Source organism: Coregonus clupeaformis, unplaced genomic scaffold, assembly GCF_020615455.1.
Source record: "Coregonus clupeaformis isolate EN_2021a unplaced genomic scaffold, ASM2061545v1 scaf0146, whole genome shotgun sequence".
NCBI lineage: Eukaryota > Metazoa > Chordata > Actinopteri > Salmoniformes > Salmonidae > Coregonus > Coregonus clupeaformis.
This window is the reverse complement of record NW_025533601.1, coordinates 460,577-476,270: the sequence shown is the minus strand read 5'-3', so window position 1 is coordinate 476,270 and position 15,694 is coordinate 460,577. Positions and strand designations below refer to the sequence as shown.

At 44.3% G+C, this 15,694-nt stretch overlaps 1 protein-coding gene across 1 annotated transcript in view; it reads left to right on the top strand.

The window, feature by feature from the left end:
• LOC121542363 (tumor necrosis factor receptor superfamily member 11B) overlaps window positions 1-11,140 on the top strand; it is a 29,638-nt gene extending 18,498 nt beyond the window's left edge. Inside the window, exons 3-6 of the mRNA XM_041851765.2 lie at window positions 5,990-6,205; window positions 8,440-8,664; window positions 9,378-9,589; window positions 9,902-11,140. Of these exons, the coding sequence (XP_041707699.2) occupies window positions 5,990-6,205; window positions 8,440-8,664; window positions 9,378-9,589; window positions 9,902-10,081 (833 nt within the window). The 3' untranslated portion in view covers window positions 10,082-11,140. The remainder of the gene's footprint in view (window positions 1-5,989; window positions 6,206-8,439; window positions 8,665-9,377; window positions 9,590-9,901) is intronic.
• Window positions 11,141-15,694: the final 4,554 nt, after the last annotated feature.

Sequence of the window (15,694 nt, the reverse complement as noted above, 5' to 3'; positions counted from 1 at the left end):
TCCAGTCAGTGGTCGGTCCAGGCCTATCCAGTCAGTGGTCGGTCCAGGTCTATCCAGTCAGTGGTCGGTCCAGGCCTATCCAGTCAGTGGTCGGTCCAGGCCTATCCAGTCAGTGGTCGGTCCAGGTCTATCCAGTCAGTGGTCGGTCCAGGTCTATCCAGTCAGTGGTCGGTCCAGGTCTATCCAGTCAGTGGTCGGTCCAGGTCTATCCAGTCAGTGTTCATTCCAGGTCTATCCAGTCAGTGGTCGGTCCAGGTCTATCCAGTCAGTGGTCGGTCCAGGTCTATCCAGTCAGTGGTCGGTCCAGGTCTATCCAGTCAGTGGTCGGTCCAGGCCTATTCAGTCAGTGGTCGGTCCAGGTCTATCCAGTCAGTGGTCGGTCCAGGTCTATCCAGTCAGTGTTCGGTCAAGGTCTATCCAGTCAGTGGTCGGTCCAGGTCTATCCAGTCAGTGGTCGGTCCAGGCCTATCCAGTCAGTGATCGGTCCAGGCCTATCCAGTCAGTGATCGGTCCAGGCCTATCCAGTCAGTGGTCGGTCCAGGTCTATCCAGTCAGTGGTCGGTCCAGGTCTATCCAGTCAGTGGTCGGTCCAGGTCTATCCAGTCAGTGGTCGGTCCAGGTCTATCCAGTCAGTGGTCGGTCCAGGTCTATCCAGTCAGTGGTCGGTCCAGGTCTATCCAGTCAGTGGTCGGTCCAGGTCTATCCAGTCAGTGGTCGGTCCAGGTCTATCCAGTAAGTGGTCGGTCCAGGTCTATCCAGTCAGTGGTCGGTCCAGGTCTATCCAGTCAGTGGTCGGTCCAGGCCTATCCAGGCCAGGGGTAACAACAGGATAGTCCTTGCCGATGACCAGCATCATTGCGAAGAGGCTGCATGTTTTGGAATATTTTTTATTCTGTAAAGGCTTCTTTTATTTCAGTCTGTTATTTACAGTGCCTTGCAAAAGTATTCACCCCCCTTGGCGTTTTTCAAATTTTTTTGCGTTACAACCTGTAATTTCAATGGATTTTTATTTTTATTTTATGTAATGGACATACACAAAATAGTCCAAATTGGTCAAGTGAAAAAATATTTTCAAAAAATTCTAAAAAATAAATAACGGAAAAGTGGTGCGTGCATATGTATTCACCACCTTTGCTATGAAGCCCCTAAATAAGATCTGGTGCAACCAATTACCTTCAGAAGTCACATAATTAGTTAAATAAAGTCCACCTGTGTGCAATCTAAGTGTCACATGATCTGTCACATGATCTCAGTATATATTCCAGTTTTTACCCATCTACCAATAGGTGTCCTTCTTTTTGCGAAACCATTGGAATTGGATACTGGTTCAACTGAAAGGGCTCCAGGAATACAGTATGATACTGGTTCAACTGGAAGGGCTCCAGGAATACAGTATGATATTGGTTCAACTGGAAGGGCTCCAGGAATACAGTATGATACTGGTTCAACTGGAAGGGCTCCAGGAATACAGTATGATACTGGTTCAACTGAAAGGACTCCAGGAATACAGTATGATACTGGTTCAACTGAAAGGGCTCCAGGAATACAGTATGATATGGTTCAACTGGAAGGGCTCCAGGAATACAGTATGATACTGGTTCAACTGGAAGGGCTCCAGGAATACAGTATGATACTGGTTCAACTGGAAGGGCTCCAGGAATACAGTATGATACTGGTTCAACTGAAAGGACTCCAGGAATACAGTATGATACTGGTTCAACTGGAAGGGCTCCAGGAATACAGTATGATACTGGTTCAACTGGAAGGGCTCCAGGAATACAGTATGATACTGGTTCAACTGGAAGGGCTCCAGGAATACAGTATGATCATGGTTCAACTGAAAGGGCTCCAGGAATACAGTATGATACTGGTTCAACTGGAAGGGCTCCAGGAATACAGTATGATACTGGTTCAACTGGAAGGGCTCCAGGAATACAGTATGATACTGGTTCAACTGAAAGGACTCCAGGAATACAGTATGATACTGGTTCAACTGGAAGGGCTCCAGGAATACAGTATGATACTGGTTCAACTGGAAGGGCTCCAGGAATACAGTATGATCATGGTTCAACTGAAAGGGCTCCAGGAATACAGTATGATACTGGTTCAACTGGAAGGGCTCCAGGAATACAGTATGATACTGGTTCAACTGGAAGGGCTCCAGGAATACAGTATGATACTGGTTCAACTGAAAGGGCTCCAGGAATACAGTATGATACTGGTTCAACTGGAAGGGCTCCAGGAATACAGTATGATACTGGTTCAACTGGAAGGGCTCCAGGAATACAGTATGATACTGGTTCAACTGGAAGGGCTCCAGGAATACAGTATGATCATGGTTCAACTGGAAGGGCTCCAGGAATACAGTATGATATTGGTTCAACTGGAAGGGCTCCAGGAATACAGTATGATACTGGTTCAACTGGAAGGGCTCCAGGAATACAGTATGATACTGGTTCCACTGAAAGGACTCCAGGAATACAGTATGATACTGGTTCAACTGGAAGGGCTCCAGGAATACAGTATGATACTGGTTCAACTGGAAGGGCTCCAGGAATACAGTATGATACTGGTGCATTCGGAAACTATTCAGACCCCTTCCCTTTTTCCACATTTTGTTACGTTACAGCCTTATTCTAAAATTGATTACATTAATTGTTTTCCTCATCAATCTACACACAATACCCCATAATGACAAATCAAAAACAGATGTATTAAAAATAAATAACAGAAATACCTTATTTATATACGTTTTCAGATCTTTGCTATGAGACTCAAAATTGATCATCCTTGAGATGTTTTTACAACTTGATTGGAGTCCACCTGTGGTAAATTCAATTGATTGGACATGATTTGGAAAGGCACACACCTGTGTATACAGTGGGGGAAAAAAGTATTTAGTCAGCCACCAATTGTGCAAGTTCTCCCACTTAAAAAGATGAGAGAGGCCTGTAATTTTCATCATAGGTACACGTCAACTATGACAGACAAATTGAGAATTTCTTTCTCCAGAAAATCACATTGTAGGATTTTTAATGAATTTATTTGCAAATTATGGTGGAAAATAAGTATTTGGTCACCTACAAACAAGCAAGATTTCTGGCTCTCACAGACCTGTAACTTCTTCTTTAAGAGGCTTCTCTGTCCTCCACTCGTTACCTGTATTAATGGCACCTGTTTGAACTTGTTATCAGTATAAAAGACACCTGTCCACAACCTCAAACAGTCACACTCCAAACTCCACTATGGCCAAGACCAAAGAGCTGTCAAAGGACACCAGAAACAAAATAGTAGACCTGCACCAGGCTGGGAAGACTGAATCTGCAATAGGTAAGCAGCTTGGTTTGAATAAATCAACTGTGGGAGCAATTATTAGGAAATGGAAGACATACAAGACCACTGATAATCTCCCTCGATCTGGGGCTCCACGCAAGATCTCACCCTGCAGAGAGCTGGGACCAAAGTAACAAAGCCTACCATCAGTAACACACTACGCCGCCAGGGACTCAAATCCTGCAGTGCCAGACGTGTCCCCCTGCTTAAGCCAGTACATGTCCAGGCCCGTCTGAAGTTTGCTAGAGTGCATTTGGATGATCCAGAAGAGGATTGGGAGAATGTCATATGGTCAGATGAAACCAAAATAGAACTTTTTGGTAAAAACTCAACTCGTCGTGTTTGGAGGACAAAGAATGCTGAGTTGCATCCAAAGAACACCATACCTACTGTGAAGCATGGGGGTGGAAACATCATGCTTTGGGGCTGTTTTTCTGCAAAGGGACCAGGACGACTGATCTGTGTAAAGGAAAGAATGAATGGGGCCATGTATCGTGAGATTTTGAGTGAAAACCTCCTTCCATCAGCAAGGGCATTGAAGATGAAACGTGGCTGGGTCTTTCAGCATGACAATGATCCCAAACACACCGCCCGGGCAACGAAGGAGTGGCTTCGTAAGAAGCATTTCAAGGTCCTGGAGTGGCCTAGCCAGTCTCCAGATCTCAACCCCATAGAAAATCTTTGGAGGGAGTTGAAAGTCTGTGTTGCCCAGCGACAGCCCCAAAACATCACTGCTCTAGAGGAGATCTGCATGGAGGAATGGGCCAAAATACCAGCAACAGTGTGTGAAAACCTTGTGAAGACTTACAGAAAACATTTGACCTGTGTCATTGCCAACAAAGGGTATATAACAAAGTATTGAGAAACTTTTGTTATTGACCAAATACTTATTTTCCACCATAATTTGCAAATAAATTCATTAAAAATCCTACAATGTGATTTTCTGGATTCTTTTTCTCATTTTGTCTGTCATAGTTGACGTGTACCTATGATGAAAATTACAGGCCTCTCTCATCTTTTTAAGTGGGAGAACTTGCACAATTGGTGGCTGACTAAATACTTTTTTCCCCCACTGTATAAGGTCCCACAGTTGACAGTGCATGTCAGAGAAAAAAAACAAGCCATGAGGTCGAAGGAATTGTCCGTAGAGCTCCGAGACAGGATTGTGTCGAGGCAGGGTACCAAAAAAAATTTCTGCAGCATTGAAGGTCCCCAAGAACACAGTAAAAGAAGCCACTCCCCAGTAAACAGCACATGACAGCCCACTTGGAGTTTGCCAAAAGGCACCTAAAGACTCTCAGACAATGAGAAACAAGATTCTCTGGTCTGATGAAACCAAGATTGAACTCTTTGGCCTGAATGCCAAGCGTCACGTCTGGAGGAAACCTGGCACCATCCCTATGGTGAAGCATGGTGGTGGCAGCATCGTGCTGTGGGGATGTTTTTCAGCGGCAGGGACTGGGAGACTAGTCAGGATCGAGGGAAAGATGAACGGAGCAAAGTACAGAGAGGTCCTTGATGAAAACCTGCTCCAGCGCGCTCAGGACCTCAGACTGGGGCCAAAGGTTCACCTTCCAACAGGACAACGACCCTAAGCACACAGCCAAGACAACACAGGAGTGGCTTTGGGACAAGTCTCTGAATGTCCTTGAGTGGCCCAGCCAGAACCCAGACTTGAACCCGATCGAACATCTCTGGAGAGACCTGAAAATAGCTGGGCAGCGACACTCCCCATCCAACCTGACAGAGCTTGAGAGGATCTGCAGAGAAGAATGGGAGAAACTCCCCAAATACAGGTGTGCCAAGCTTGTAGTGTCATACCCAAGAAGACTCAAGGCTGTAATCGCTGCCAAAGGTGCTTCGACAAAGTATTGAGTAAAGGGTCTGAATACTTATGTAAATGAAATATTTCTGTTTTTTATTTTTAATACAGTTGTAAAAAAAAAAATTTAAAACCTGTTTTTGCTTTGTCATTATGGGGTATTGTTTGTAGATTGATGAGAAAAAAATCAATTTTAGAATAAGGCTGTAACGTAACAAAATGTGGAAAAAGTCAAGGGCTCTGAATACTTTCCGAATGCACTGTATAGCTTGTCAACCTGATGATCCATGACCTAATGAAGATGCTCTGCTTGTCACTTGTAATTTCATATAGACCTGTGAGTTAATGTTCTTACACAAATATGCCTTGTCATATGCTTTGTCATCTTGTTATCTTTTCTCACACAAATATTCCTTGTCATATATGCTTTGTCATCTTTGTTATATTTTCTCACACAAATATGCCTTGTCATATGCCTTGTCATCTCTGTGGGTGGTGGGGAACCAAGTCCAAGGTCATCATACTGGATGCACGAAGGACCTTTACACTCTCTCTGACTCTCACTTCATCTCTGTTCTGAAACAGGATGTGGTAGAGACCGTTGACACCCATTCTATTAGGAGAGCTGTAGTTTACGCCTCTCTAAACAATGCTACAGAAACTCCACACTTCCACTCACAAAACTCAGCTGCTTTATGACCAGCACCACGTACCACAACTTGTGACTTGACAGATTGGAAATGTATAACATGTAAGAATGACACACCTGTAAGAATGATCTTGGTTCGTAAATTGCAGTTTGTTTGTTTGTTTGTTTTGTGTTTCTCCTCCTAGGTACACCAGAGGTTGACACAGTGTGTGAGGCGTGTTCGCAGGGCCTGTTCTCCAGCCGGGTGTCTGCCAGCGAGCCGTGTGTGTCCCACAGGAACTGCTCTGAGCTGGGCTTGAAGACCCTCCGACCGGGCACCACCACCCAGGACACACTGTGTGAGAACGAGGCTAAAGGATCTGTCCTGGAGTGCTCCCATCCCCACACGCAGTGTCACACTGGTGAGAACATACAGGATAATGGTGATATATGCCAGACGCTCTTATCCAAAGCGCCTTACAGTCATGCACGCATACTTAAAATGTTTTTGTGTGGGTGGCCCCAGTGGGAATCAAACCCACTACCCTTGGCGTTGTGAGCGTCATGCTCTACCAACTGAGCCACAACTCACACACCATGTAATGTTTATTAAAAAGGAGTGAATAATCCTAATCTACAGCACTGCACGACAACCCGGCTCAGCTTCACACTGACTAAAGAGGTTCATGAGTAACTTTGCCTGAGGCTAGACGACTTGTTTTAGCTCCCCCCCCAAAAAATACCTAGGCTTAATCTCAGCGGATAAACTCTTGCGGCAGCAGGCAACAAATGTTCAAACCCAGTTTGTCTCAGCTGCCTACAGCATTTCACCTGAGCAACAGGTTGACGTCATCCCGCTAACTCCTGTAAATCCAGCAAGAGCCATGATGTAATGATTAGTGTGTGTGACTGTTATATCCTGGACCTTGGAAGCTTGCACCAGAGAGGAAACTGAGTCAGTCAAAGAGGAGACATGGGTTTAGGGCAGGAATCATCAACTAGATTCAGCCACGGGCAGTTTTCTTCTTGAGCGGATGGTCGTGGGGCCGGAATTATTATAATTACAGATAATTTGTAGACTGCAAATTGACCGCAAGAAGCCCAAACAGATATAATATTTCACTAATACATAATCATTTCAAACCTTGCTTACATTTGTATACGATCACGTGTCTCTATATTATGCGTGGGAATACTTGGGAACAGATTTCCAAAATTAAAATCACTTGGTGCTGATTTCCTGGTGTTTTTACAGTATTTTATGTCCAACAATTAATAGTTTTTTGTTTATTTGCTCAGAAAACTTGAGGGGCCAATAATTTTAAAAAACCTGGGCCCGCAGGCCGCCCGTTGGAGAACCCTGGTTTATGGTCTTACTCAGACTGAAACCATGAAGAATGCTGCTGAGAACACACACACACACACACACACACACACACACACACCACATAACCACAACCCATCAGAGTGAGTCTGATGAGTCTCCCAGGAGACCAAACACAGTACTGAGTTCTCATTCTAGAACCGGAACGATGCACACACACACAGAACACCTGTGTTCCATCACACCAGGTCTGCTGTGTGACGTATCGCAGTGAGCCGTATCAGGGGGGAGGTTGACTTCCACGAGGATGAACTCTTCACATTAAACTGAGTTCCTATAGCATGACTAACAACTATCAGGGTAGAACTGTTACTTTCCCAGGGGAGTGATGCTCTCCTTAACAATTCATTCAGAATTTGTTTTAGTGGGATACGACACCCATACAATTACAATGATTCAGTCATTCTATTTCTATGGTGACACCACAGATTGTTTGCAATGAATTAGAAAATAGTTTGAAGTACAAATGTCAAATTGAGGGGAAAATGTCTTTGCCAATGCTGGATTCAAATCCAAGCCAATGTTCAGTTAGATTAGATTTTGAGAAAATGCTGAAAGTCAGATTTGCATCCCAAATGGCACCCTATTTCCTATATAGTGCACTACTTTTGACCAGATCCCTATGGGTCCTGGTCAACAGTAGCGCACTATAAAGGGAAAGGGGTGCCATTTGGGAGTCAACTACAGACTTAGGAATGAAGTCAAAACTAAATAAGGAGGAAGGAGGAGAGGCTGTGAGGGAAATGAGTGTGTCGCAGCTGGGATGGAACAAAGAAGTGAGAGGACGTGATGTTTTCATTATCTGGTCTGGTAATGACTGGACACCCTCCATTACACACACACACACACACACACACACACACCACAGAACCACACCACGTCAGAGTGAGTCTGATGAGTCTCCCAGGAGACCAAACACAGTACTGAGTTCTCATTCTAGAACCGGAACGATGCACACACACACAGAACACCTGTGTTCCATCACACCAGGTCTGCTGTGTGACGTATCGCAGTGAGCCGTATCAGGGGGATGCTGAGGTCCATCTCCTGCTCGTCATCTGTTCAATAGAATTAACAAATGTTTATTTGGTATAACCTGACACAGAAAGTCTGTTTCTGGAATAAGATACCATTATGGTCCCAATAAGAGCAAACCTAACACATCTGGCTCTTCACACAGGATCAATCAAGATCTCAATGTATCATAAAGAAAACAAATACGTAAGTACCAGGATGTAACGTCAGTGTCCTCTTTCTCCCTCTCTGTCTCAGACGTGTCGCTGTGTGAGGAGGCCATCTTCCAGTCTCTGGCGTCCCTCCGTCTGTCCTCCATCCCCCTGGAGCGTCTCCTGGAGAGCCTGCCTGGGAAGAGGGTTGACAGGAAGAGTCTGGAGAGGCTGAAAAAGGTCTGCTCCCCCCATCAGCAGATACTACTCCTGTTGAGACTCTGGAGAGAACAGAACAAAGATCAGGTTAAACTCTACGGCGTCATTCAAGGTCAGTAGGATCCGTTTAGTAGAGCTCTGCTACTGGCTGCTGCAAATGACTTCCTGTTACGTCCTGAAGACGTTTATCCAGTGAGAGGGTCCTGTTACGTCCTGAGCTCATCATACCTACTATCCAGTGGGAGGGTCCTGTTATGTCCTGAGCTCATTATACCTACTATCCAGTGAACCACTGTGAGCGGAAGGTGTCCAGGTTAAGGCTGACTGTAGTCACCGTAGTAACCGTTGGAATAGCAACAACAACAAAGAAAATGAAAACGTTCTCCTCTGCTCCTGACTGCATGTGCTGCCGCTGCAGGGAGGGGGGGTTGTTGCCTAGGCAACCAAAGACTCATCTGCTACAACACCTTGCTTGTTTCAGCAAGGAGCAGCAAAGTTTCATCAAGTTGTAGAGTCCATGATAGAGCAGAAACTGACTCAACCGCACGAATGCCCAGCCATCCCGGCTTTAGTCAGCTGTTCGTTCCACAAAACAATAAAACATTATTTGAGGGTTATTTTATTTTCATGATGGTCTTCATCCATAACCGTCGGTTCCACGGTTATACGGTAGTTGTGCCAGCCCTATAGTCCAGGTGGCTAAGAGTCGTTTCATTGCTAATATTTCTCCATTACCGTTTCCCTCTACTGTGAGCGGAAGGTGTCCAGGTGTCTAACAGTAGTATCAGTTTTAACCTGACTTCCTCCTCTACCCTGTTATCTCAGGTGTGAACAACTGTGAGCGGAAGGTGTCCAGATGTGCGGGTTTGAAGAACCTGACCATGGGTGACCTCCTGACGGTGATGGACAGTCTCCCAGGGGTCCGGGCTGACGAGGAGGACGTCAGGGCCGTGGTCTCCTCATGCCGCTCCCAGCAGTACCTCCTGCAGCTCCTACACCTTTGGAAGAACCAGAACAAGGACCTGGACATCAACAAGGTATTGCTCCGCCACCACCATGCACATTAACATGCCTGCCTTCATCTAGCCAAATACTGAGTGTGAACATTCCTCATATTCCTTTTCTTAATGGATTATTTTCTGTTCTACGCACCAACAACTAGATAGGAATCTCCAATTAGAAGTGTGCTGGGTTTCCCATTTCCGATTGCCTTAGTTTTGACGAAAGGAACACAATGGAAATAAGTAATTGACTTGATAACTTTGTGTTCTCCTTGATAGTTAAAACAACTACTGTCTGTATTTTGTATTTAAATGAACCTAATCAATCAATTAATCAATCAATTAAAGGGTCTGGCCCACAGCCTGAGCAGGCTCCGGCAGCAGGGGGCACCACGCCCGCTCCTCAGGAGCATCAAGAAGATCAACCGGATCATCTCCACCTCCTCCGTACACAAGATGTACGAGAAGATGTTCCTCAACATGATCGAGGACGGGACCTGCTTCAAGACCGAACCCTACAACCAATAGGAAGAGTGGGACGGGGCTAAGGGACGCTGATCTGGGATTCAAACACTTGAAAAATCTAGCATTTGTTTGAGTCTGCCTGGAGTGCAAGATGGGCAGGGTTTGACGTTTTGAGACATTTCTATTGGTTTATTAATCCAGGCAAACTCAAACAGGGTCAGATAAAGGATTTAAATTTAATGTTTAAAGTATTTGCAACCCAGGTCTGATGGGGTGGATCCTAACGTCCACTTACGTTGAATTTTCACCTGGTCTCCCGTTGATATCAATGCATGACTAAGTGAAAATTCAATTTAAGTGGAAATGATGATTAGTCCTAACTGTGTGAAAAGCAGGGTTGCGGTCAATTTAGTTGAAATTCAATTCATTAGGATTTTATTTTCTGTTCGTGAATTGAATTTGAATTAACTCGCTGAATTGACTGAATTTAAAATGGAATTGATCCCAACCCTGGCGAAAAAAGAGAAAACTATTTAAAAGTTGTGTATAAGTCCACTATTTTTAAGGAGAGGTAGAAGGGGGGGGGGAGAGGGTCGTCTTGCTTTTTCACTGTTTTAAAAAGAGGAGATTTATTTCATAATGAAATGTTTCCTCGTGTGTGTGCGTTCCAAATGGCACACTACTACTTATTTAGTGCACTACTTTTGACCAGGGCCCATTGGGTAGTAGTGCACTATTTAGGGAATAGGGTGCTATTTGGGACGCCCCCCTGCTGTTCTGTGTGGACTGCTGACATGCAAAGCTCTATTGAAACTGTCAAAACAGTTCAAACATTGTCAGCTTTTATGAATGTACAAAGGAGTGCGATTTGTTTTATTTAAATGTAATTTTTCTTACCAGATTTGTTTTGTAAAAGTTTGTTGTTTTTTTATCTCTATATTACCAAACTGGATTCTGAATGCTGCAGGTTTGAAGTTACAATGTTGTTTGTCTGAAGCCGAAGGGATTTTTTGTAAATCATTTTTGTATAAAAAAGGTATGGATCTTTATTTTAGATTTTTGGTTTGACCGGCCCTTTTTCAAGTCCTAATATTTGTGAACATTATGTCGAATTATCTGATTTAAAATCCATTTGATAAAATTGTTGTATGACTTTTAAAATGATAAGTGTTGTATTTTGATTTCCCCTCACATTTGTGTGGATGTAGAGTCCTAGTGACATTACTGTCCTGCAGTAACCTGAGCCTGACAGAAGGTCCATTGTTCCTGAAACAGACCCCTCCTCCTATTGACTCAGTCTTGTTATGGGCATTTCAGTCTCGAAACAATTCGCTTATTAAGAAGCATGACTCAGTCTTGTTACGGTCATTTCAGTCTCGAAACAATTAGCTTATTAAGAAGCATGACTCAGTCTTGTTATGGGCATTTCAGTCTCGTAACAATTCGCTTATTAAGAAGCATGACTCAGTCTTGTTACGGGCATTTCAGTCTCGTAACAATTTGCTTATTAAGAAGCACGAAATAGCTTACTCGGTATACTGACTCAATAAGGACATGGTATTCATCGCTTGGAAATATCATGGAATGTGAAGATTCAGTGGACAGCTGACATGTTCACACCTTTACTCACCTGTAAAATGAGTATGTGACAGTTATTCACTGTGTCATCCTGTCTCCTGGAAGGTTATTCACTGTGTCATCCTGTCTCCTGGAAGGTTATTCACTGTGTCATCCTGTCTCCTGGAAGGTTATTCACTGTGTCATCCTGTCTCCTGGAAGGTTATTCACTGTGTCATCCAGTCTCTCCTGGAAGGTTATTCACTGTGTCATCCTGTCTCCTGGAAGGTTATTCACTGTGTCATCCTGTCTCCTGGAAGGTTATTCACTGTGTCATCCTGTCTCTCCTGGAAGGTTATTCACTGTGTCATCCTGTCTCCTGGAAGGTTATTCACTGTGTCATCCTGTCTCTCCTGGAAGGTTATTCACTGTGTCATCCTGTCTCTCATGGAAGTTTATTCACGGTGTCATCCTGTCTCCTGGAAGGTTATTCACTGTGTCATCCTGTCTCATGGAAGGTTATTCACTGTGTCATCCTGTCTCTCATGGAAGGTTATTCACTGTGTCATCCAGTCTCTCCTGGAAGGTTATTCACTGTGTCATCCAGTCTCTCCTGGAAGGTTATTCACTGTGTCATCCAGTCTCTCCTGGAAGGTTATTCACTGTGTCATCCTGTCTCCTGGAAGGTTATTCACTGTGTCATCCTGTCTCCTGGAAGGTTATTCACTGTGTCATCCTGTCTCCTGGAAGGTTATTCACTGTGTCATCCTGTCTCATGGAAGGTTATTCACTGTGTCATCCAGTCTCTCCTGGAAGGTTATTCACTGTGTCATCCAGTCTCTCCTGGAAGGTTATTCACTGTGTCATCCAGTCTCTCCTGGAAGGTTATTCACTGTGTCATCCAGTCTCTCCTGGAAGGTTATTCACTGTGTCATCATGTCTCCTGGAAGGTTATTCACTGTGTCATCATGTCTCCTGGAAAGTTATTCCCTTTCTCACCTCCACTAGTGTGGTCCCAGATCTGTTTGTGATGTCTTCCTAAAGCCTAGGGTCATTGTCTCATTGTCAGGCCATTTGCTGCTCATATTGCTCCTCTGTATTTAGTCATAACTAGTCTGATCTGGTTACAACTAGTCAAATCTGGTTACAACTACTCTGATCGGGTTACAACTAGTCTGATCTGGTTACAACTAGTCTGATCTGGTTACAACTAGTCTGGTCCCTGTTGGTTTGTGTTCCTTTGTACCTATTGTCATTGTCACGCCATGTGTGGCTCACCTTGCTCCTCAGAAACTAACCATAACTCTTTGGAAGAAACACCTGTTTTAAACCAGAAAGCAGACCCTGTCTAGCCTGATCGCAGACCTGTTTGTGCTGTCTTGCCAGGTCCTATGGTCATAGGCAGCAACAACGACCATACGAGTTGGTAAGACAGTACAAACTAGATCTGGGACCAGGCTAGACTCGGGTCAGCTGACCTTTTAAAGATATCATAGTAACATGTATAACAATATTATGATCCTCCATAGGAAGTAACCCTGACTCTACATCCTCATGACTGTTCTGCTGTGGTCTCTCTCTGTCTACATAGGGACCCAGCATCCTTCAACAGTTAGAACTTCCAGATTTTAACTTTAGGAAGTTGTAGTTGTGACCTTTACAGATATGATTATAGAGTTCTTTGGTTGTCATGGAGTGAGTGTGTGTGGGCGTGCGAGAGAGAGAGAGGGAGAGAGAGAGAGAGAGAGAATCAAATCAAATAAATGTGTATTTGTCACATGCGCCGAATACAACAGGTTTAGACCATAACGTGAAATGCTTACTTACAAGCCCTTAACCAACAATGCAGTTCAAGAAAGAGTTAGGAAAATATTTACTAAATAAACTAAAGTAAAATAAAATAAAAAGTAACACAACAAAATAACAATAACGAGGCTATATACAAGGGGTACCGGTACCGAGTCAATGGTTAGTCGAGGTAATTTGTACATGTAGGTAGGGGCAAAGTGGCTATGCATAGATAATAAACAGTGAGTAGCAGCAGTGTAAAAACAAATCAATGTAAATAGTCCGGGTGGCCATTTGATTAATTGTTCTGCAGTCTTCTGGCTTGGGGGTAGAAGCTGTTAAGGAGCATTTTGGTCCTAGACTTGGCGCTCCGGTACCGCTTGCCGTGCGGTAGCATAGAGAACAGTCTATGACTTGGGTGACTGGAGTTTTTGACACTTTTTTTGGGCCTAAGAGTGTGTATGTGTGTGTGATGATGTGTGTGAGTGACTGAGAGAGCAAGACAGATGGATCTAAACTATCCTAATTTCTTCTTAATTAAATATATTTAATAATAGCCTAGTGGGATACAAATGATATCAGCATTAATATGAATCACCCACCTCAAAATTCTGTTCACTTCTGAGTGTCTTAGCCAGTGGTTTAGGATATATGATTCATTATATTAGCTGGCAGAACAAGAGGCATGCGTCCCAAATGGCACCCTATTTCCCTTTATAGTGCACTACTTTTGATCAGGGCCCATAGGGCAAAGTAGTGCACTAGAGAGGGAATAGGGTGCCATTCGAGCAGTGAGTCAATATAGTACGTACCTTTCTTCTATTGACAGAGGAATAAATGCACGACTGCCAAGGTTGACACATCTGCACAGCATGTCATGCAAATCAGAGATGCTGAAAGATTGTATTATTTACAATGGAAAGTGACCTGTGTTATGACTACCAGGCGTGTTATGACGACCCGGGGACACCAGGCGTGTTATGACTACCAGGCGTGTTATGACTACCCGGGGACACCAGGCGTGTTATGACTACCCGGGGACACCAGGCGTGTTATGACTACCCGGGGACACCAGGCGTGTTATGACGACCCGGGGACACCAGGTGTGTTATGACTACCCGGGGACACCAGGCGTGTTATGACTACCCGGGGACACCAGGCGTGTTATGACTACCCGGGGACACCAGGCGTGTTATGACTACCCGGGGACACCAGGCGTGTTATGACTACCCGGGGACACCAGGCGTGTTATGAAGGTGTTATAATATGGACTAATAGAGGATACAGTGGGGAAAAAAAGTATTTAGTCAGCCACCAATTGTGCAAGTTCTCCCACTTAAAAAGATGAGAGAGGCCTGTAATTTTCATCATAGGTACACGTCAACTATGACAGACAAAATGAGAAAAAATAAATCCAGAAAATCACATTGTAGGATTTTTAATGAATTTATTTGCATATTATGGTGGAAAATAAGTATTTGGTCAATAACAAAAGTTTCTCAATACTTTGTTATATACCCTTTGTTGGCAATGACACAGGTCAAACGTTTTCTGTAAGTCTTCACAAGGTTTTCACACACTGTTGCTGGTATTTTGGCCCATTCCTCCATGCAGATCTCCTCTAGAGCAGTGATGTTTTGGGGCTGTCGCTGGGCAACACAGACTTTCAACTCCCCTCCAAAGATTTTCTATGGGGTTGAGATCTGGAGACTGGCTAGGCCACTCCAGGACCTTGAAATGCTTCTTTACGAAGCCACTCCTTCGTTGCCCGGGCGGTGTGTTTGGGATCATTGTCATGCTGAAAGACCCAGCCACGTTTCATCTTCAATGCCCTTGCTGATGGAAGGAGGTTTTCACTCAAAATCTCACGATACATGGCCCCATTCATTCTTTCCTTTACACGGATCAGTCGTCCTGGTCCCTTTGCAGAAAAACAGCCCCAAAGCATGATGTTTCCACCCCCATGCTTCACAGTAGGTATGGTGTTCTTTGGATGCAACTCAGCATTCTTTGTCCTCCAAACACGACGAGTTGAGTTTTTACCCAAAAGTTCTATTTTGGTTTCATCTGACCATATGACATTCTCCCAATCCTCTTCTGGATCATCCAAATGCACTCTAGCAAACTTCAGACGGGCCTGGACATGTACTGGCTTAAGCAGGGGGACACGTCTTGCACTGCAGGATTTGAGTCCCTGGCGGCGTAGTGTGTTACTGATGGTAGGCTTTGTTACTTTGGTCCCAGCTCTCTGCAGGTCATTCACTAGGTCCCCCCGTGTGGTTCTGGAAAAATGTTTCTCAATTTGTCTGTCATAGTTGACGTGTACCTATG